The following is a 22452-nucleotide window of genomic DNA, read 5'->3' on the forward strand; positions in this document are numbered from 1 at the left end:
GCCAAGAGTCAAACACAGGCACTCCCACTGTGGGATGTGGATGTGTTAAATGGCATCTTAGTTGCTAGGCTAACACCTCTCTCTTATGCTCTTTTAAGGTTTGACCCAGTGTATGCTCTGTCTTGGTGAATATTCTGTGTTCATTTGATAAGAATGTCAGTTTGCTTGTTATAAAGTGGAATGTCCCATCAATGTCATGTAGGTCAAGTTGGTTTATAAATCTGTATTTTTGCTGATTTTCTGTTTCCTTGTTCTGTTATCAATAGACAAATACTAACATATCCACATAAAATTGTGGGGTAGTGTATTTCTCCTTTATAATTCCTATGTGTCCTTGATTAATTGACTATTTATTTAAGATTTTTATTTATTTATTTGAAAAGTAGAATTACAGCCAGTGAGAGGTAGAGACGGAGAGAAAGATCTTCTGCCCATTGGTTCACTCCCCAAATGGCCACAGTGGCCGGAGCTGCTCCGATCCGAAGCCAGGAGCCAGGTACTTCTTCTCAGTCTCTCATGCAGGTGCAGGGGCCCAAGGACTTGGGCCATCTTCTACTGCTTTCTCAGGCCACAGAAAAGAGCTGGATTGGAAGAGGATCAGCTGGAACTCAAACCAGCGCCCATATGGGATGCCAGCACTGCAGATCGAGGATTAACCTACTGTGTCATGGTACCAGCCCCAACACTTTTTAAAAAAAGATTTATTTATTTGAAAATCAGATAAGATATAGATATATATCAGATAAGAGATAAAATCAGAGAGAACGAGAGGGAGAGAGAGAGAGTCCTCCTTCTGCTGGTTCGCTCCCCAGTTGGCTGCAATGGTCAGAGCTATGCCAATCCGAAGCCAGTAGCCTGGAGCCTTTTCTGGGTCTCCCACATGGGTTCAGGGGCCCAAACACTTGGGCCTCCCTCTGCTGCTTTGCCAGGCCATAGTGGAGAGCTGAATCGGAAGCAGAGCAGCCAAGACTCGAACCAGCGAGATGCCGGCACTGCAGGCGGTAGCTTTACCCACTGCACCATGGCGCCGGCCCCTGAATTTGTTTTTTTATTTTCTATTTTGCTTTGCTGGCTGACATTTTTGTTAAATCTTCAATTTTTTTATGTTTATTCTCTTTAACTCTCAGTATGCCTGAAGTCATTATTTTAGTACTTGAACTAAAATGTAGAAGCCTTACAGACCTCTAGGTCTCTTTGTTCTTCCTTCCCTGTTGTCGTTTGTGTTTTGTCTATATACACTGAAAATCCTACTGCAGTTTTATTTTTGCTTTTTGCACCCATGCATAATTTAAGGAATTTAAGAGGAGAAACATAGTGTTTTATTTTCCCATATAATTAGGTTTTTTAACTGCTCTCCCAATTCTTGAAGTTCTCAGTTCTTGGGGTATCATTTCCCACTGGCTTTCATAAATTCCTTTAATAATCTTTTTGTTTTGTTTTGTTTTGCAGTTTTACTGGCAGTAAATTCACTTAGTTTTTCATCACTTTAAAAAATGGTTTATTTTAGAGACAGAGATACAGAAAGGGAGCTCTCATCCACTATTTAGCTCCCCAAGTGCCCATCCAGCCAGGACTGGGCCAGACTGAAACTGGAAGCCAGGGACCCACACACTGGAGCCGTCACCTGCTGCCTGCCAGGGTGCACATTAGCAGGAGCTGGCATTGGGAGTAGAGCTGGGACTCCAACCCAGGCTCTCCAGTGTGGGCTGCTGGTGTCTCAAGTGGCATCTTAACCACTAGGCCAGATACCCTCTCTAGTTTGTCATTGTTTCTTAGTATCATTATTTTGTTGTCCTACTTAAGGGCTATTTTTGTGGGATGTATAATTCTGAGGTGACAGCTCTTTTTGCATTTAAAAATGTTTTGCCGGCGCCATGGCTCACTAGGCTAATCCTCTGCCTTGCGGCGCCGGCACAACGGGTTCTAGTCCCGGTCCGGGCACTGATCCTGTCCCGGTTGCCCCTCTTCCAGGCCAGCTCTCTGCTGTGGCCCAAGTTCTTGGGCCCTGCACCCCATGGGAGACCAGGATAAGCACCTGGCTCCTGCCATTGGAACAGCGCTGTGCGCCGGCCGCAGCGCGCCTACCGCGGCGGCCATTGGAGGGTGAACCAACGGCAAAAAGGAAGACCTTTCTCTCTGTCTCCCTCTACTGTCCACTCTGCCTGTCAAAAAAAAAAAAAAAGTTTTACTTTGTGCAGACCTCTGTGCTTTCTGGTAAGAAATCAGGAGTCACTTGAATCATTGTTCTCCTATGTGTAATGTGTTTCTTTTGCTGTCTTTCGGGAGTTTTTTCCTTCACGTTTGGGTTCCGGCACTTTGGCTATAATGTGTCTAGGCATCAGTTTTTCCCTTTTGAGACTTGCTGAGCATCTTTAATCTGTAAGTACGACTTTTACCAGATATGAGAGTGCTCTTATGTCACCACACACTTTTTTTTGTACCAATTTTTTTTTTTTTTTTTCCTGTTTGGACCTCCAGTGTTACAGATTGGGGTCTTTTTATGTTGTATCTGTTTTGACCATGGTACTTGAGGCTTTGGTTTTTTTAAATATATATTTTTGAAAAAAGTTTTATTTATTTGAAAGAGTGACAGAGAAAGGGGGTGAGAGAGAGAGAGAGAGAATCTTCCATCCATTGGTTCACTCTTCAGATGGCTGTAAAAGCCAGGGATGGGCCAGGCCAAAGCTAGGGGTCAAGAACTCCATCTGTGTCTCCCATATAGGTGCAGGGACCCAAGTACTTGAGCCATCTTCTGCTCCCTTCCCATCTGCATTAGCAGGGAGCTGGATTGGTAGTGGAGTATCTAGGATTCCCAGAAATTATCCAACCTGAAGGGAAAAACCAAAAATTATTTTTAGGGGTTTGTGTTGTGGCACAGTACTTTGAGCCCAGGCTCAGATTGGATAATTTCTGTTAAACTCTTATATTAAGTACTCTTTCCTGTGCTATTCAGTCCATCTGGTTAATTTTTGAGTTTTAGATGCTGTGTTTTTCATTTTTAAAATTTGTATTTAGCTCTGTATTATACTTTTTTTCTGTTAAGAAATTCTTCCGTTTCATTTCAGTGTTTTTTTCTCTTTAATCACATGAAACATAATTATAATAATTGTTTTAAATCTGATAATTTCAACATCTGAATCATCTCAGGGTTTTCCATTTGTTCCATCATCTTTTCCCTTGAAAATTGGTCACATGTTCATAGTTCTTTGTGTGTTGAGTAACTTTGGATTGTTTCCTGGACATTTTGAGTATTATGTGAGCCTCGGGATCTTTATAACATCTTCTAAAGAATATCAGTGTGTGTGTTTTATTTTAGCAGCCATCAGTCCTGTTATGTTCAGACAGCAAGCTATCTCTCTCTTTTTTTGTTATAACTTTATAAAGAAAAGAAGTTTACTTAACTCATAGCACTGGAGATTGGCATGTCTTCTGTTGTTAGTGATTCTGATGTCAATTTAGTTTTCAAAGGCTTTGCTGTGCTTTTTCTTAGGTAACTGGAGATAGAGCCATGCTCTATATCAGGGCTTATTCGTCAGACTCATTGCTGTGTTACTTTGGGGCTGCCTTCATGTATGTGTTGGTTAGAGGTGAACCTGGGACTTGGGTTGGTTCAAACACAGAGGTTCATTTTTTGTTGTTTTTTTTTTTTTTAAAGATTTATTTATTTATTTGAAGATAGAGTTACAGAGAGAGGTAGATAGAGAGGTCTTCCATCCGCTTCCATCACTCCCCAGATGGCTGCAATGGCTGGAGCTGTGCCGATCTGAAGCCAGGAGCCAGGAGCTTCCTCTGGGTCTCCCACGTGGGTGCAGGAGCCCAAGGACTTGGACCATCTTCTGCTGCTTTCCCAGGCCATTGCAGAGAGCTGAATCAGAAGTGGAGCAGTAGCCGGCGCCGCGGCTCAATAGGCTAATCCTCCACCTGTGGCGCTGGCACACCGGGTTGTAGTCCCGGACGGGGCGCCAGATTCTCTCCCGGTTGCCCCTCTTCCAGGCCAGCTCTCTGCTTTGGCCCGGGAGTGCAGTGGAGGATGGCCCAAGTGTTTGGGCCCTGCACCCGCAGGGGAGATCAGGAGAAGCACCTGGCTCCTGGCTTCGGATTGGCGCGGTGCGCCGGCTATAGCACGCTGACCACAGCAGCCATTGGGGGTTGAACCAATGGAAAGGAAGACCTTTCTCTCTGTCTCTCTCTCTCTCTCACTGTCCACTCTGCCTGTCAAAAAAAAAAAAAAAGTGGAGCAGCTGTGACTCAAACCAGCACCCATATGGGATGCCGGCATTGCAGGTGGGGGCCTTACCCACTGCACCACAACACCAGCCCCAAACACAGAATTTTTTAAAATTAATTAATTATTTATTTGAAAGATGGAGTTACACAGCGAGAGGGAGAGAGAGAAAGAGATTGATGAATAAATTGATTTTCCATCTGCTGGTTCACTCCCCAAATGGTCACAATAGCTGGGGCTGGGCCAGACCAAAGCCAGGGGCCCAGAACTCCATCTGGGTCTCCCACATGGGTGCAGGGACCCAAAGACCAGGCCATCTTCTGCTGCTTTCCCAGGCGCATTAGCAGGGAGCTTGATCAGAAACGGTGCAGCCAGGACACAAAACCGTTGCCCATATGGGATTCCAGTGTTGCAGGCAGTGGTCCAACCCGCTATGCCACAGCTCTGACCCTCAAACAGAATGTTAGAGTCCTTTGTTCTCCACCTGTTTCTGCTCTGGGTTTCACCTGTGATTTCTCTTTCTAAGGGCTTCTTTCCCCTGTCTCATAGCTGGAAAGAAAGCTTCCTCTCAGAGTTGCTGCTGCCTGCAAACAGTGCCCTACAATTCCATGCAGCTAAGACTGCCTTTGGGGGTACTATGGTGATCATAAAATAGTAAAGATAAAAATAAGAGGGGGCTGGCGCTGTGGTACAGTACGTTAAAGCCCTGGCCTGAAGCACTGGCATCCCTTTTGGGTGCCTGTTCTAGTCCCGGCTGCTCCTCTTCCGATCCAGCTCTCTGCTATGGCCTGCGAAAGCAGTAGAAGATGGCCCAAGTCCTTGGGCCCCTGCACCCGCGTAGGAGACTCGGAAGAAGCTCCTGGCTCCTGCTTTCTTATCGGTGCAGCTCCGGCCATTGCGGCCATCTGGGGAGTGAACCAGCAGATGGAAGACCTCTTTCTCTGTCTCCACTTCACTCTGTAACTCTGTCTTTCAAATAAATAAAATAAATCTTTAAAAAAGAAAATAAAGAGAAGAAATAACCCCACTTACATCATAGTACAGTATCCCTTTTTTCTGGTTGATTTATTGAGAAAAACAGGTTTTCTTAGTGAATTTTGTGTGTCCACCACGTGATTACTATTGCTAGGAGATTCAAACAAACAGACTGACTAAAAAACAGAGGTTTCCCTCATTTCTGGCTTTCACAACGGTTCCTTTTCTTGTTCAAAAGGACAGACCCTCTTTCAGAGTTCTTCCAATACATCCTGCTGTGTGTTTCCACACAGGAGCTGCTCTTGGGTCCAGTCCTAGAGAAAAACAGCCACATGAAGCTCACCCCGTCAAAGAATGCCCTGCAAGATTTGGGTCCTCCCATCTACCTATTTGTTCTAAAAAGTTTGTGTTATTTATGAGGCTGACATAGACAAATAGGGCTTCCATTCTCTGGTTCACTCTACAAATGCCTTCAATGACTGGAGCCCAGGTCGGGATCTGGGAACTCAATCCAAGTCCCCATGTATGTGACAGAAACCCATCTACTTGAAGCATCACCTAACTGCCAGCAGGAAGCTGGAATTGGGTGCCAGAGCTGAGAGTAGAACCCAGGCACTCCTGTGTGGGATGTAGGCACCCTAAGGGGTGTCTTAGCTGCTAAACCAAATGCCTGCTACTTCTAACTTTTCATAGTCCTCAGTTACTTTTTATATTTTCTCCCAGGTTCTGGTTATTTTTCAGTGAAAGAGTTAAACAGTATTGGACTTAAAACATTTTGACCTATCCCAGATGTCCAAGACATTTTAACACCAAAAACAGGGAGGAAAAGATAAACAATCTTGCAAAAAGAAACAATCTGTTAAATAAAATTTAGTGGTATTTTAAAATATTATTGGTGTTTAATTAACTCTTTTTTTCCAAATAAGCAGTACCCCATAGATAAGGATTTTTTCCCTGTTTCCCATTTTTGGTTGTTGGGTTCAGTGTACCCAACCAGCTTCAGTGTTCTGTGAACATGAAAACAGGCAGCAAGATTAGGCAGAGCCTCAAAGCCATACATAAATAGAACATTCAGTCTGGACGGAGGCTATCTGGCTTTGAGACCATAGGTGATGGCCTCCCTTTTTGAAACCAAGGAGGTAGCTCATTTGATCTCTGGTTCACCTTTAATGTCATTCTTCCCTTGTCTTGAAGAAGAGTGCATGTTTTCAGCCCAGTAAAGTCTCCTATAAAATCCACAAACTCCTGATCAGCCTTTCTTTCTGACCCATTTCCTGTTCCCACTCATTTCAGACTGGCAGTATTCCTGCTGAGGTGGTCGATGAAGTCCATGGTTCACACCCGCACTAATTTCCTTATGGAATGGTTGCTGTGCACGGGAGGCCTACGTATCTCCCAAACATGCTTTTTCTTTCTTTTTCTAACACTGCTGAACAATTTCCAGATCTTTTTAAGTTCTTTGTCTTGTTGCTTGACAAATCTGACTTCATTTGTCTCTTGCATTTTACTATAAGCAGTCAAGAGACCCAAGCTGCCTGTGCAATGCTTAATTTAGAAATTACCTCAGTCGCATTACCAGTTTCATTGCTCACAAGTTCTGTCTTCTGCAAAACACTAAAACACAAACACAATTCAGCCAAGTTCTTTACCAATAAGCATCACCTTTCCTCCAATTTCCAGTAACACATTCCTCATTTCCACTGTGAGACTTCTTCAGGATTTACTGTTCCTGTTTCTACCAACATTCTGTTCATGATAATGTATGTATTCTTTAAGGTAAGAGGCTTTTTCTCCAGCTTTCCTCTGTTCTTTCTTATTTCAGAACTCTCATCAGGATTACCTTTAACAGTCCCTTTATGGCTTTTTCTAGCGTACACTCCAAAACTTCCAACCTCTACCCATACACAGCCACTTCTCCACTTTTTGATATTTGCTGTAGCAGGACCCTACTTCTTGGTACAGGATCTGTCTTAGCTCAGGCTGCTATAACAGAATACCATGGTGTGGCTGCCTTGAACAACAGGAATTTATTGCTCAGGATTCTGAAGGTGGAAAGTTGAAGATCAAGGTAGCAGCTGATTGTCTGGTGAAGACCCTCTTCCTGGTTTACATACAGATGCCTTCATGCTGTGTCTTCACGTGGCAGAGAAATCATCTCTCCTGATCCTGTTCCTGAGGGCTCTTCCCTCGAGACCTCATTACTTCCAAAGGCTCTATCCAAAAATCACATTGGGTGCTAGGGCTTCAACATAGGAATTTTGAGGAGTCACAAACATTGAACCCGTAGCAATAGGGAACTTCAGCACTTGTGTGAACATAATGGTAAGTGATATCAGGGTAGGAATTGAAGGACCATAAATATTGTAATAATTTCTTACTGCTTTACAGGTTTGGGACTTGGGTTTTTCTGCCAGCATTTTTATTGTAAAAATAAACAAGAAAAAGAAATAGTACATTAAAAATTCATATAACTCCCATATAAATTTGGTTGTTAACATTTTGCTGTGTTTACAATTTTCTCTTGTACGTGTATATATCTGTTTACACAGTAGACATTTACACTTCCTGCACTTCCTGCTTAGTAGACTAACACTCTGTGCTGTATATACACTCTGTCTAACTCATCTACAGGATAAAGTAGCAGGAGTTGTGGGCATCGTGATACTTCTAAAAATTTCTGCATCACTCTCCTTTGTGAATAAGAATTATTTTCCATCACTACAATGCTGTTGTCAAACCGACAAACATTGAAAATTAATTTCTTTATGACTTCATCTAGTCATATATTTATCCAGTTGTCTATAAGTGTTTGATAAATTTTTTCCATCCCAAGTTCCAGTCAAGGTTCATGTTTTGTCTCTCTTGATGTAGACCAGTGGGAACAATTTGACAATGACTGAAAGTATGTTAACTTGTTCCTTTATTCTTTGAATTTCCTATAAACATTTTCTTCCTTATTACTAGCATTCTTTGTAAGAAAGAATCTTTCTTACTCACTTACCTCCTTTTTAGTAGTGGTAAGATTTCATAAATTTCTATTTGTTCAGTGTATGAAGATAAATTTCAGTCACTGTGTATGCTCCAAAATTGACCCAGATGTTATCTCCTTCAAACTGTTTCTTTGTGCCTTTGAGATGGCCTCCTTAGTCTTTGAACACTTTTTTAAGAGCATAAAATGTAATTTGGTTGAGTGTGTGTGTGTGTATTGCATATATTGGGGAGTGAACCAGTAGATAGAAGATTTTTCCGCCTTTCAAGTAAATGAAAGCAAATTAGGAAAAACAAAAAACACCCACATTTAAAGAAAGGTTTAGAAAAAGAAATGCAGAAAATAGAGGATTTTCCATCTCCAAGTTCTTCACTGTTAGAGCAGAGAACTGGGTCCCAGATGCTATGGTTGAAATTAAGCATCTCTGTCTCTCTGTAAGAGGAATCAGAAAATGTGTGAAACAGATAAAGCTGAAGATTTATGAGCATAAAATGTAATTCAGTTGAGTATATATGTGTATAATATATATAGATAGATAGATAGATAGCAAATCACGTAATAAAAAATGATTGACGCCGGCACTGCGGCTCACTAGGCTAATCCTCCGCCTTGCGGCGCCAGCACACCAGGTTCTAGTCCCGGTCGGGGTGCCGGATTCTGTCCCGGTTGCCCCTCTTCCAGGCCAGCTTTCTGCTGTGGCCAGGGAGTGCAGTGGAGGATGGCCCAGGTCCTTGGGCCTTGCACCCCATGGGAGACCAGGATAAGCACCTGGCTCCTGCCATTGGATCAGCACGGTGCGCCGGCCGCAGTGCGCCAGCCGCGGTGGCCATTGGAGGGTGAACCAACGGCAAAGGAAAACCTTTCTCTCTGTCTCTCTCTCTCTCACTGTCCACTCTGCCTGTCAAAAGATAAAAAATTTAAAAATAAATTAAAATGATTGGCTTGGTACATACATAAAGCTGTTTAGCTGCAAGACTTATTTCTGTGTCCAAGTATTTTCAGGAGTAAAGGTTTGTGGTACCACTGAAAATCAAAGCACAAGATTTGGTGAGTGAATTCCTAGAAAATGTATGCTGATAATGCACAGGAAATGCCAGGTAATCATAGAACAGTTCTTTTTAAAATTAAGGAAGAGACTTTGGGCTAAATTCTTAGAATGCCAGGTTCTATTTAGAATTTATGAAAAGAAAAAAAAGACGTGTATATATTTGCCAAAATGTTTCGAGAGTTTATATCTCATTCAGCACCTCTAAATTTGATTTTACTTAACACTTACGTGAAATTTTATTGTATCATTCATTATTGTATGTGTTTTACAAATACTATCTGACTATATCCTCACACCTACTCAAATGGCTTTCATGTTTTCACAAGAGGATAGTCTGAATGCTTTTGCTAAATGCCCATTTTTTCCCCCCAGTTAGTTGTTTATTTAACAAAAGTAGATTAGATGGTAAGCATCATTTAGTTTAACATGAAGCTTTTAACTTAGGATTTTATAATGAAAATTCTGCACTGCCCAGTAGTTTCACTAATTAATGTTACAAAGATTTAAACATTTTGATAATGGAAATCTATACTGTGTTTTACATGTTTGTTACACAGAGAAAATTAGAGACCTAGACAGAAATAAAAGTTTATTTGACATCACCACCCTTTATTTTGTCTTACTTTTGCACAAAGTAATCACTGTGGAATTTTTGACAGCAAATAAATTTGAAAATATATTTGTACCCTTAAGGCGCACAAACCCAAACCGATCACCTATCCTTTTAATGAGACTTTGTTCCTACGCCTTCCACAAATGGGAAGAGGAAGGACCGCCCCTTCACGCGGAAAGTGCTTTCTTCTCTTTCACAGTATTTTCTACCTTTACTGTAAACGTTGCTTTCTGTGGGCTTCCCCTGTTTGAGGGCCTCTTTCTGTTGCCTTATTTTTAAGTACTGAGACTAGAGGGGGTTTATTATTTTTTTGCCTTTGCCTGGTAATTCTGTCACAGTGACAAGAAAAATCAGGCTGTTTTCTGTTGGGTACATGTGATACAAATGAGGCTCCATAGTTCTCTGGAGCTACTAGGGTGGACCTGAGACTATCCAAATAGATATCTTACTGAGGCCCTGCTTTTACTGTGTTCGTCTTCTACTTCCCGCTTAGTGAACTAACACTGAGTGCTGTGCATACACCCCAACTCATCTGAAACATAAAGCAGTAGCAAAGAAAGCTTCCTTTGCATTTCAGGTTTTTGGTGGAATCAGTGTGCAGGCTGTGATTATTGAACATAGTCTGAACACCCTGTGCAGAATTGTGCTCTGTCTTTATCTGTGTTTGGAAAATGCAGGGAAATCATTAGTATACAATATATTTCTCATATTTGAATTAAACCTGGTAGACACATCTACTGTGACCCCCTTAATAAGCAGTAGGTATTTGTTGACTAAGGAGACCTGTAGCTTTGCTGCAACGTGCGTGGTTTTGATGTTCATGTTTTTGCATTTCACTAGGACAAATTAGGGAGCCACTAAGTGAGTCAGTGCAAAGTGTTTTAAGTGGAAAACAGCAGATGGCTGACATAGTATACAGCCCTGAAAACAGAGGACGGAAGAGACCTGATGTGTGTGGCCTTAAACTAAAGTGGCTGATTAAGAGACAGGAACGTGGTTTAATCCCTGCCTCAGACCTAACAAGCTGCAGCACCAGTCAGTCTTACCACCCCGAAATATAACCTGCATAAGGTGTAGAATTTGCTGAGAGCCTGAAGTCATGTTCATTTATTTTCTGTTAATTTCATTTGGCCCTGGCCTAATGAGGGTGTGGCTAATTTCGTGAATGCTTTAGAACCATTTTAGGAGCAATTTCTTTTAAATTGATATTCTTCCTGCCATTAAATATAGAACATTGAATTTTGACACACACCCTCTCCTTCCCACCTGCTCTGTCACTTATTTCCCACCCACGTTTCCCAATACTCTTACCTTTTCATCAAGCTTCAATTTTCCTTTTACCTCCTCTCCCATCTTTCAAACTTTTTTTTTACCTGGCATTGTATAATCAGCCCTACAGAGCAGAGATAAAAATGGCTCTGTTGGTCAGTATGAACCATGGAAATAGAACAGTGATCTGGCAAGAAAGTGTACCAGGCGTGCACTGCCACTCCTACTATGTTGCATTCTCTAAGGAGAGGTGCTGCCACCTTGGGTCCTCTCCTTCCTTCTCCTCTTGGTTTGAAACTACAGTAGGGTATTGTGGTTCTTCTGTTCTTGTGGTTGGGAGCTTGTCCCTTGGCACAGTTACGAAGGGTCGTCTGTTCCCTTACTGGTTCCTCCCAAAAGGTGAAGACCCTGTCTAAATCAGCTCCTGTTTGAAAGAAAAGTATGCAGCATTCCCTGAAGTCCAGAAAGGGGGGTGCTAGGGGAAGTTCTCCTCCAGTCAGTTTCTTCATGAATGCGGTGATGTGGCTGTTCTTCCCCGAGACGCTGAGAAACAGCCTTTTGCTCCTTGGATTTTCTTAGTTTCTGCTTCCTAGTTTTTTATATCCAAAGATCTTGAAATTCAGGTTACCACTGCCATTTGATTTTCCCTGTGTATTTTGCTCTCATGTTCTGCTCATATTCTACTATTATGGTGTGATAAAACACTGCTGTTCTTCCATGTGGTTTGAAAAAAAAAGCATAACTTTTAAAGATTTTAATTTTTAGAATAGTTTCTGCTTCATAACAAATTAAGAGGCAGGTATTAAGAGGAAGGTACAGAGATTTCCCCTGTACTCCCTGCCCCCCCACATCCTTGCATAGCCCCCCCCCATTATTAACATTTTCACCAAGGTGGTGTGTTTATTACAAGTATAATTTTAATCATCCTTTGGAGAACACATGCCAGATAGAGAAGAGCCACTAATTTGTCATGTGACGTTTTACAGAGAGCGATCTAAATACCTCCATTTGCTTTTGTAGCTCTAAAATGGGTTGGGGGATTTTTTTTTTTTTTTTTATTAATTTACTTGTTTATTTGAAAGTCAAAGAGAGCGTGGTCTTCCATCCACTGGTTCACTCCCCAGTTGGCTGCAACAGCGAAAGCTGGGCCAGGAGCTTTTTCCAGGTCTCTCACATGAGTGGCAGGAGCCCAAACATTTGGGCCATCTTCCTCTGCTTTTCCCAGGCCATTAGCAGGGAGTTACTCAGGAAGTAGAGCATGAACCAGTATGCATATGGGATGCCAGCACTGCAGGTAGCAACTTTACCCACTAAGCCACAATACAGGCCCCAAGGGTTGGGGGTTTCAGAATACAAAAATTAGTAGGCAGACTTCTAGCTATAATTTTGATGAAAGAAACCAAAATAAGAAAGACGAGATAACTTCTGATACATCTTTTAGAAAGTTTTGGTTTGATGTCAGCCTTTTATTTCTTTTTACAGTTGCTTTAGGTCGTAACCAGCCTTTGAAAAAGGAGAAACCAAAATGGAAAAGCGATTATCCTATGACGGATGGACAGCTGCGCAGCAAGAGGGATGAATTTTGGGATACCGCACCAGCTTTTGAAGGCCGCAAAGAGATTTGGGATGCCTTGAAGGCGGCCGCTCATGCCTTTGAGAGCAACGATCATGAACTGGCACAAGCAATCATTGACGGTGCAAACATAACATTACCGCATGGTAGGTCTGGTGTTCCTCACGGACAGAGGGAGCATAATCAGCTTGTCTCTAATCACAAGAAACCAAAGGAGAAGAAATGTTTGGTATTGTTTCCCATGCATTATTATAACTGTTCTTTTTAATGTAGCAAGAATAGCATTCCTCTTTGTTTTCTTTGTGTATATCTTTCAGCTGAAGACAGATTTTACTTTGTGTTTTTTTTTTCTTTTGTTTTTTAACATTTGTTTTAATTGACTTGAAAGGTAGGATGAGAGAGAGCACTCCCTTTAGCTCTTTCAGCTACTGGTTTACTACACAGTTTACTGTGCCCAGATGCCAGGTATGAGCAAGGCTGAAGCCAGAAGTCTGAGACTCCATCTGATTTTTAAATTTTTATTTATTTGAGAGACAGACTAACAGAGCTCCCATCTGCTAGTACATAACAGCCAGAAGCCAGGAGCTTAGAATTTAAACCAGGTCTCCATGTATGTGACTGCTGCCAACAACACAAAGGAACTTAGCATGGTTATCTGTTATACAGGTCTCCCCATACGGTACCTGAGCCATCACTGTGCCTCCCAGGGTTTGCATTAACAGAAAGCTGGAGTCAGAAACCAGATACGGTTACTGAACCTAGGTACTCCCCTGATGATGGGAGGCAGGTCTCAACCGGCATCTTAATGGCTTAGCCAAATGCCTGCCCCCACAACATGTTATTAAGGAAAGTTTTCTACACTCATGGTCGTGTTATTAGAAACCTCTCTCCTTTGCTTGAGAATGTGACTCTAGGGACAGCTGCAAGCTCTGAAAGTTGCCAGGATGCATAGATGCTGGGCCTGTGCACGTAATGATTCTTGTTTGGTCTTCAAGATTAGAAACATTAAAGAAAGTTTCATACTACATTGATTTTATTTATATTTTTTTATACTTTTTATTTCTGCATTAGTAGATCTATTTTCCTCTGCAGTTTTTCAAGTTAATATATTTCTGGGTTTTGTCTTCCATCCTCTCTGATGGATAACCACTCAAGTTCCCTTGTGGTGTTTTCTATTCATTGTTATAGTTTTATAGTTTTGTTGCTGTTTTCCCTAAACTCTCCCTTTATTTTTCTACATTCTTAGAAGAACAGTGTTTTTCATTATTTAATCATCTGCATTATGTCCTCTGACTCTGTCAAATAAAAGATATTTCATTTACCATGCTTGCCAACTTTCCAAATCTCTGTTAATTTTCTAATTATGGTTCCAAGAAATGTTCTTTTTTTTAATAGCTTGTCTGTTCTTTATTATCAAAGTTTATTAGCATAGGCTTATGTTACTAACATTTTTGAAAAATATTTATTTGAGGGGGCCGGCGCTGTGGTGTGGTAGGCTGAGCTTCCGCCTGCCGTGCCAGCATCCTATATGTGCACCAGTTCATGTCCCTGCTGTTCCTCTTGTGATCCAGCTCTCTGCTATGGCCTGGGAAAGCAGTAGAAGATGGCCCAAGGACTTCCTGCAGCCGTGTTGGAGACCCAGAAGAAGCTTCTGGCTCCTTGCTTTGGATCGGCCCAGTTCCAGCTGTTGCAACCATTTGGGGAGTTAACCAGGGGATGGAAGACCTCCCTCCCTCCCTCCTTCCCTCCTTCCCTCCCTCCCTCCCTCCCTCCTTCCCTCCTTCCCTCTTTCCCTCCCTCTCTCTTCCCCCCCGTCTGTGACTCTGCCTCTCAAATAAATAAATAAAATCTTAAAAAAATATATTTACTAAAAAGCAGAGAGAGAGAGAGGTCTTCTATTCGGTGGTTCACTCCCCTAAATGGCCCCAACTGTTGGGGCTGGGCCAGGCTAAAGCCAGTAAACTGAAACTCCATCCAGGTCTTCTCCATGTGTGGCAGGAGCCCCAAGTACCTGGGCTATCATCCAGTGCTTTCTCAGGTGCATTAGCAGGGAGCTGGATCTGAAATGGAGAAGCCAAGACTCTCAGATTGGCACTTTCATATTGGATGCTGGCATTGCAAGCAACAGCTTTATCTGCTGGATCAATTTCAGCCCTGTATGTTACTAACATTTATCAAGCACTCACTGATGATTTTTTTCTGCACATGTATAAAAATTATCCCTCCTACATTTGAAGAATTTATGGTAGAATGCCATTTCAGTATTACTCCCTAGTTTTAATTTTCAGGAATGGTCCCTGGATTCTTTTTTTTTTTTTTTAAGGTTATTTTTGTATTTGAAAGTCAGAGTTATTTATAGAAAGAGACAGACATCTTCCATCTGTTGGTTCACTCCCCCAGCTGACCACAATGGCCAGGGCTGGGCCAGGCCAAAGCCAGGCGCTTCATCCAGGTCTCCCACTCTTGTGGCAAGGGCATAAATGTTTGACCATTTTCTGGTGCTTTTTCCCAGGCCATTAACAGTGAGGTGGGTTGGAAGTGGAGCAGCCAGGATAAGAACCTGTGCTCATATGGGATGCTGGTCATTGCAGATAGTGGTTTTACCTGATAGGTTCCCTGGATTCTTTACTTACTACAGGCCTGAGGATTAGGAGATGGTTGACATCATTTTATTTCATTTGCTTTTTTTTCATTCTCTAATATTGCCTTCAAATGTTACCTTTATATAAGGTAAAAGACCTTCCTTATAAATAGCTTTTTCATTCTTCTCTTTGTCATACCTATATCTTACATTTTCCAGATAGATAGAAAAAATCATGTATGTTGTTAGTTTTAATGTTGGAAACCTGAGATCCAGGAATTTTTAATGCCTTTCTTTGTACTTGTGTAGTTATCTGTAACAGTATCTGGTTGTGTTCTAGAAATTGTGCCCTTGTTTAAAAGTTCATGGAGGCAGAGCAGCTCTGTTTCATGTAAGGTAGGGTCCATGCATATCTAACGGGATGCAGCTCAATTTCTAGAAATTCATGTCCCTCATTTTTCCTTACCTATGTAAACTGCCCCATCAAACAATAGATTGGGGGAGAATTATGCTTGGAAATTGAGAATATTGAATTAGCTCGCTCTCAAGGCTTAAGAAATTTTTTTCTGCAGGAGCATGAAGGAATCAAGCTGACATGTAAGCTTTCCTCCTTCAGAGCTCCGTGATTTGTGGTATTAATATTGCCGTGAGTGCCTTGACTGAATTTACTTCTGACCACTGGTCATCACACATGTTACATCTTTCCCCCTCTGTCCTCAAAGAGGCAAAAATGGCTGAGAGTTATGAAACGTAGGTTTATCCACTCCTCTGCTGCTGTCCTCCTTTTTCTTTAGTTAGAAGGATGAAGTCTGGGAACAGCTGAGGTGGGAGGCTGTCCCTCAGTCAGCAGGCTTGTCTGTGAGGAAGACCTGCTTTCTGTGCCATTCGGGGAAACAGGGCAGGAAACAGGGTTTCTGACATGGTCCCAGGGAGCTGCTGTACCGACTGCTACTTTTTTTTTTTTTTTTTTAAGATTTTTATTTATTTGAAAGACAGAGAGTCTTCCATCCGCTGGTTTACTCCCCTTTAATGGCTGCAATGGCTGAAGCTGCACTGATCCAAAGCCAGGAGCCAGGAGCTTCCTCCAGGTCTCCCACGCGAGTACAGGGGCCCAAAGACTTGGGCCATCTTCTACTGCTCTCCCAGGCCATAGCAGAGAGCTAGATCGGAATGGAACAGCTGGAACTTGAACCTGTGGCCATATGGGATGCTGGCACTGCAGGTGGCGGCTTCACCCACTATGCCACAGCGCTGGCCCCTCTCTCTCTGGCTCTACCACTCTCTATAACTCTGCCTTTCAAATAATTAAAATCTTTTTAAAAATATTGATTTATGTATTTGAAAGGCAGAGTTACAGAGAGAGAGAGAGAGAGAGAGAGAGAGAGAGAGAGATCTTCCAGCAGCTGCTTCATTCCCCAGATGGCCACAACAACAAGGGCTGGATCAAGCCAAAGCCAGGAGTCAGGAACTTCATCCAGGTCTCCCATGTGGGTGGCAGGACCCAAGTACTTGGGCCATCTTCTGCTGTTCTCCCAGGTGCATTAGGGAGCTGGATCAGAAAAGGAGCAGCTGGGACACGAACCAGTGCTCACATAGGATGCTGTTGTTGCAGGTGATGTCTTAACCTCCTATACCATAGCGCCGGCCCCTAAGCCACTTTTTACCTATGCTTGTTAGAAGAGATGATAGACTTAACTCTCCTAAAGATACATCCTGGATGGCTGAGTTGTTGGGACAAAATATCTAAACCTTTTCCTAAAGCCCAACTACTAGATATAAGCTTGATATATCAGCAGTGTCTGTATGAGAGAACCTGTAGTTTTGTTGCATCCTTACAGTCCTGAAAGACTACGCTTGTCTAGTTGAAGGATATTTTTTATTCCCCCCCCCCCCCCCGTGCGCCCTTTTCATTTGTTTGAAAGGGAGAGAGGGAGGAAAAGAGAGAAATCCATCTTCTATCTGCTGGTTTACTCCCCAAGTACCCAGAAAAGCTAGGGCTGAACCAGCTGAAGCTAGGAGCCAGGAACTCTATCCATGTCTGCCACATGGATGGCAGGAACCCAGGTACTTAGATTATTATCCATTGCTTCTCAGGTTCATTAGCTGGGAGCTGGATTGGAAAAATAGCTGGGACTACAACTGGGTTTTCTGATAGGGGAAGTGGATGCTGGCATCCCAAGCAGCAGCTTAATGTGCTGCACCGCAACACCTGCCTCTTGATGGCCCTTTTCACATTATTGTGATCGCGTTGTAGAGATCTCCACCCCACCCGCCCCCGTGAGCTATGAAGCAGTGGAATCAAACCTTATTAAACTATCCTTTGTGACACTGTCTTTGGTGATTTCTCCCCGTGTCTGATTCTGAGATGTAAAGCTTCCATGAGGGGCTAGTGTTTGCCACAGAGGTTAGGACACTGCCCCCATCACATAACTGAGTGCCTGGGTTGAGTCGCAGTTCTGCTTCTGATTCCAGCTTCCTGCTGGTGTGAACCCTGGGTGATGATGGTGATGACTCAGACACCAGGTATTTTCTATGAATTTATTATACTTACTAGGCAGCTTGTTTTTATTTTTTTAAATATTTATTTGAAAGGCAGAGTTACAGAGAGGTAGAGACAGACAGAGATCTTCTATCTGCTGGTTCACTCCCCAAATGGCTGCAATGGCTGGAGCTTGGCTAATCTGAAGCCAGGAGCTAGGAGCTTCTTCCAGGTCTCCCACCCAGGTACAGGAGTCCAAGCACTTGGAGCATCTTCTACTGTTTTCTCAGGCTATAGCAGAGAACTGAATCAGAAGTGGAACATCCAGATCTTGAACTGGGTGCCCATATGGGATGCCAGCACTGCAGGCAGCAGCTTTACCCTGCTGCACCACAGCATTGGCCCTGGCAGCTTGTTTTTTTTTTTTTTTTTTTTTTTTTAAGTCCTTGCAGCAACCTTGTGAGGTAGATATTATAATGCTTGAGGAAGTTAGCATGTCTGAAATTAGGGTCTAAATTCCCTTTAGGCATGATCAACTCCAGTCACTGCATATCAAACCTCACTGCCTCTCCCAGTCTTTTTTCCTCCAGCAGCTTCAAGTAGAACTGCCTGAACCCTGCTGTTTCGTTTCTTTACATTCATTCTGTCACTTCAGTGTTATCTATTTCACTTAAATGTTGACGCCTTTGTTTGCCATCAGAGGTCATGATTATTGAAAAGTAGAAGAAAAGAGAAGTCAGGAGTGAAGATACCCTTTCCAGAGCAGGCTGGAGTTCTCCACTTCTGATTGCAGCTTCCTCCTAATACACGCACCAGGAGGCAGCAGGTGATGGCTCAAGTAGTTAGGTCTCTGCCACCCACATGGGAGATTCAGGTTGAGTTCCAAGCTCCTACCTTCAGCCTAACCCAGCCCTGGCTGTTGCAGGCATTTGGGGAGTGAAGCAGCAGATGGAGGATGTCTGCTCTCTGTCCCACCCCTCACTCCCATCTCTACCTTTCAGAAAAATGGGTGGGGGGAGCATCCTTTCCTATAGACTTTTGAAGAGACCCCAGTGTCTTGGAATTCTAAGCCACTGGCCTCCTGAATTCCTTTTGGGAGGGTGATTTTCCATATCAGGATGCCAGTACCATCTAAAAATTTTTGGTTTTTTCAACTTTATGGAGGTATATTGAAGTACTATAAACAGCACATATTTAAACAATTTGTGCCTATGAAACTGGCACTATAATCAGGATAACATTTCATATCCTTATACAAACCTTGATTTTTAATTTTTGCAGACAGACTTGTGTACCGTATGCAAGTCTCTCAAGTGGTAAAAATTACAGTACTAAATTCCAATCTTAGAGGAATGAAAGCATAAAAGGATAAGCAGTGAAGCCTTTAAATGCTTAAAAACACCCCTTTCTTTTTAGCCTAAAAGATTACTTGAGAAAAGCATAAAAGTGAAGACTTAACAACATTTACTATAGCTATTTTTATTTACTTTTATCTTTAAAATTTCCAATGAGGTATTTTGAAGCCTAAACAAAAATGTCCATAGAAGATAGTTGAAAATAGACCATCATGAGAGAACTAAAAACTTTAGAAAATTATGTTTGGGGTCCGAACAGAAGGTGGAGGCTTGGCAGCTTCCTGCCTCCCACGGGGATCTGCCAGGGCTTCCTGGCCTGGGCAAGAGGAGCCTTGGCAGTCGCTCACCCTGGTGGCCATCTGTCTCTGCTCAGATGAGACCCATGATGGATTTGTAAAAAGGAAAATATAAGACCATCCTTCTACCCTCGGTGAGAAGGTTAGCTGGGCCAGAGGCAAGCTTTCCTGGAGCCTCGAAAGGGTTGCTGCTGGAACTGCACTCACAGGGGCAGAGGGTCTCGACGAAAGCCTTTCATAAACTGCAAATGCAAACATGACTAGAAGCGATTCTGGAAAAGCAGAAGATCCTTGCATTACCAACTTTTATTTATGTATTTTAATGTATTTGAGAAAGAGTGTACATGAGCAAACTGGACTTGAGCTGACGTGCTCTAATATGGGATGCAGGCGACCTAAGGTACATCTTAACCAGTGTGCCAGATGGCCATCCCACACCATCATCAACTTTTAGAGCAGTTCCTTTTGGGTTTCTTAAGCAAGCTTCTCCATCTCTGTTGCCCCATTTTCAACTCTCCTCTTAGGTATTGTGGATGTACATATGGCAACGTCATACCACTGAATCTTCTCTAGCGGCCGGTATTGTGGTACAGCAGATTAAGCTGCTATCTGTGATGTTGGCATTGTTTCAAGTCCCAGCTGCTCAATTTCTGATTCATCTCCCTGCTAATGTGCCTGGGAAAGTAGTAGAGGGTAGCCCAAGTACAGGGGCCCTGTAACCCATGTGAAAGACCTGAATGGAGTTCCAGGCTCCTAGGTTTGGCCTGGCCTAACCCTGGCCACTGTGGCCATTTGGGGGAGTGAACCAATAGATGGAAACTTGTGTGTGTGTGTCTGTGTGTGTGTTGTCCGTCTCTCCCTCTCTTTCTGTAGCTCTGCCTTTCAAATAAATAAATAATCTGTTTTTTAAAGATTTATTTTATTTGTTTGAAAGACAGTTACAGGGGGAGAGAGAGAGGAGAGAGAGAGAGAGAAAGAGGTCCTCCATCCGCTGGTTCACTCCCCAGATGGCTGCAATGGCCAGAGCTGCGCCGATCCGAAGCCAGGAGCCAGGAGCTTCTTCTGGGTCTCCCATGTGGGTGCAGGGGCCCAAGGACTTGGGCCATCTTCTATTGCTTTCCCAGGCCATAGCAGAGAGTTGGATCGGAAGAGGAGCAGCTGGGACTAGAGCTGGCGCCTCAGGCCAGGGCTTTAACCTGCTGCACCGCAGCGCCGGCCCCAATAAATAATCTTAAAAATGCATAAGTTGTACAAAGCTGGCTCAGAAGCATAGGAGTCAGGACTCAATCTCGGGCATTCTGACATGGGATGTGGTTGTTTTTCTCTCTCATCTGTTTGAGATTTTGAAACTAAACCCTGACGTTCTGGGCCAAAAAACAGAAAGGGAAAGACTTGGCTTGTTTCCATTGTGATGGAGAAGTAAGTGTTCACGTCTATTAAGAGCCAGTGTGCCTGTTAGATAGTACCTTTGCTTTGAGGTTGGCGTGCACTACTGTTTCAACACTGAACAAAAAGCTGCCATGGCATCTCTAGTCCTCCCTACTTTCCAAGAAGGCTAAAAATATAGGCTGATTTTTCAGTCAAGACATCCCTCTGCCTGAAGTTTGTGTGAGCCTGGGAAGCACTTTATAGGTCACTTTTAGCCTGCCTCATCCTGCTGATTGAAAAATGTATTTTAAGTTAAAAAATGTTGCTCACGGTTATACTGCTAGTTAGTAAGAAGGTTGGAAATGTCTTCTTGGTCTCTGATTTCAGAGGTGTGATTTGCTGTGGTGCCTCTCAGGATAACTGTGTATAGAAGAACAATTCTTTAAATGTTCCATTGTACCTACAGTTCTCAGTACTGACCCCCCAGCCTCTCTGAAAGCATTCTCTTGCTAGACGTGATGACTCTGCAGTGAATTCTCCACTTCCCATTTCTTGTTTCTCGTGGCCCGGCCACTGCATTGGCAACCAGCTTCTTTGCCCGAGGAATGGGCTATATAAAGTAGAAAAAGTGAAGCTGGAGCAGCTGCCTGTACCCATGTTTATAAATGCGTTGGTACTATAGTGTGCTAGTTACTAGCATAAAGAACTGCCGCTGATCACAGCTGGGCTCAAGGTAGATCCATTTCCACAATGTCACAGCAGCGTTGATGAGCAGTACACAGCTGATCAGAGAAGGGGGATTCATATGCGTTCTACCTGCTGACTGAGCTGCGTTGCCATAGCCCATCTCACATAACATAGAAGGCAGACCAGAGAAGGCACATGGTGGGTTGGTGACCATTTCCAGTCTCATTTTGGCTGCCTCATCTCTTCAGCCCACTATGGCCACACACATCAGTTCCTGAGCTCATCTGTCCTGATGCCCTTATCTCAGAGCCCCACCTCCTATATCCTTGCCCTCTGTATGAGAATTCTGAATAAGGTAGCTGTGTTTCATACAAGTTATAATCAAGTGACAATATTTGGATTTGAGGAAGGAATGTGTTACACACAACCTTAACACATTCACTGTTACGCTTTCAAGCTTTCCCAAGGAAGTCCTGGTAATTATAAAGCAGTTGGTGCTGTATAAAGAAATGAGCCATTAATAATTGTTTTAAAACAATTTTATTCCCTCACCTGGGCTAGCTCATTATAAACTTCATACCTCTTTTGTTCTTCCTTTTTAATCCATAGCTTCTTAGATTAACTAATTGGGGTTAAATAAACCACCTGTCATTTCTGTGTTCATTGTGCTAATGAGGTTCATATGTAAGCAGTGAGTCTGCAGCAGCTGGCACAGCTGTCATCTCTAGTTTGTGGTCTCTTTAGACTTCAGTGCTTCAATTTAAAACATCCAGGTAGGGGCCGGCCCTGTGGCACAGAGGGTTAAGCCACAGCCTGCTGTGCCGGTATCCCATATGACACTGATTAAAGTTCCAGCTGCTCCACTTCCCATCCAGCTCCCTGCTAATGTGCCTAGGAAAGCATTAGAAGATGGCCCAAGTCCCTGGGCCCCTGCCATTCATTGGAAAACCTGGAAGACTTGGCCAGTCCTGGCTGTTGTGGCCATTTGGGGAGT

At 43.0% G+C, this 22452-nt stretch overlaps 1 protein-coding gene across 2 annotated transcripts in view; it reads left to right on the forward strand.

The window, feature by feature from the left end:
- UBTD2 (ubiquitin domain containing 2) overlaps positions 1-22452 on the forward strand; it is a 61671-nt gene that overhangs the window by 35880 nt on the left and 3339 nt on the right. Inside the window, exons 1-2 of one of the 2 annotated variants that reach the window (XM_062188695.1) lie at positions 610-670; positions 12602-12838. In XM_062188695.1, the coding sequence (XP_062044679.1) occupies positions 625-670; positions 12602-12838 (283 nt within the window). In that variant the 5' untranslated portion in view covers positions 610-624. Of the gene's footprint in view, positions 1-609; positions 671-12601; positions 12839-22452 lie in introns of those variants that run through there. The other variant, XM_062188694.1, reaches the window with a different exon arrangement.

This window comes from Lepus europaeus, chromosome 4 (assembly GCF_033115175.1).
Source record: "Lepus europaeus isolate LE1 chromosome 4, mLepTim1.pri, whole genome shotgun sequence".
Taxonomy (NCBI): domain Eukaryota; kingdom Metazoa; phylum Chordata; class Mammalia; order Lagomorpha; family Leporidae; genus Lepus; species Lepus europaeus.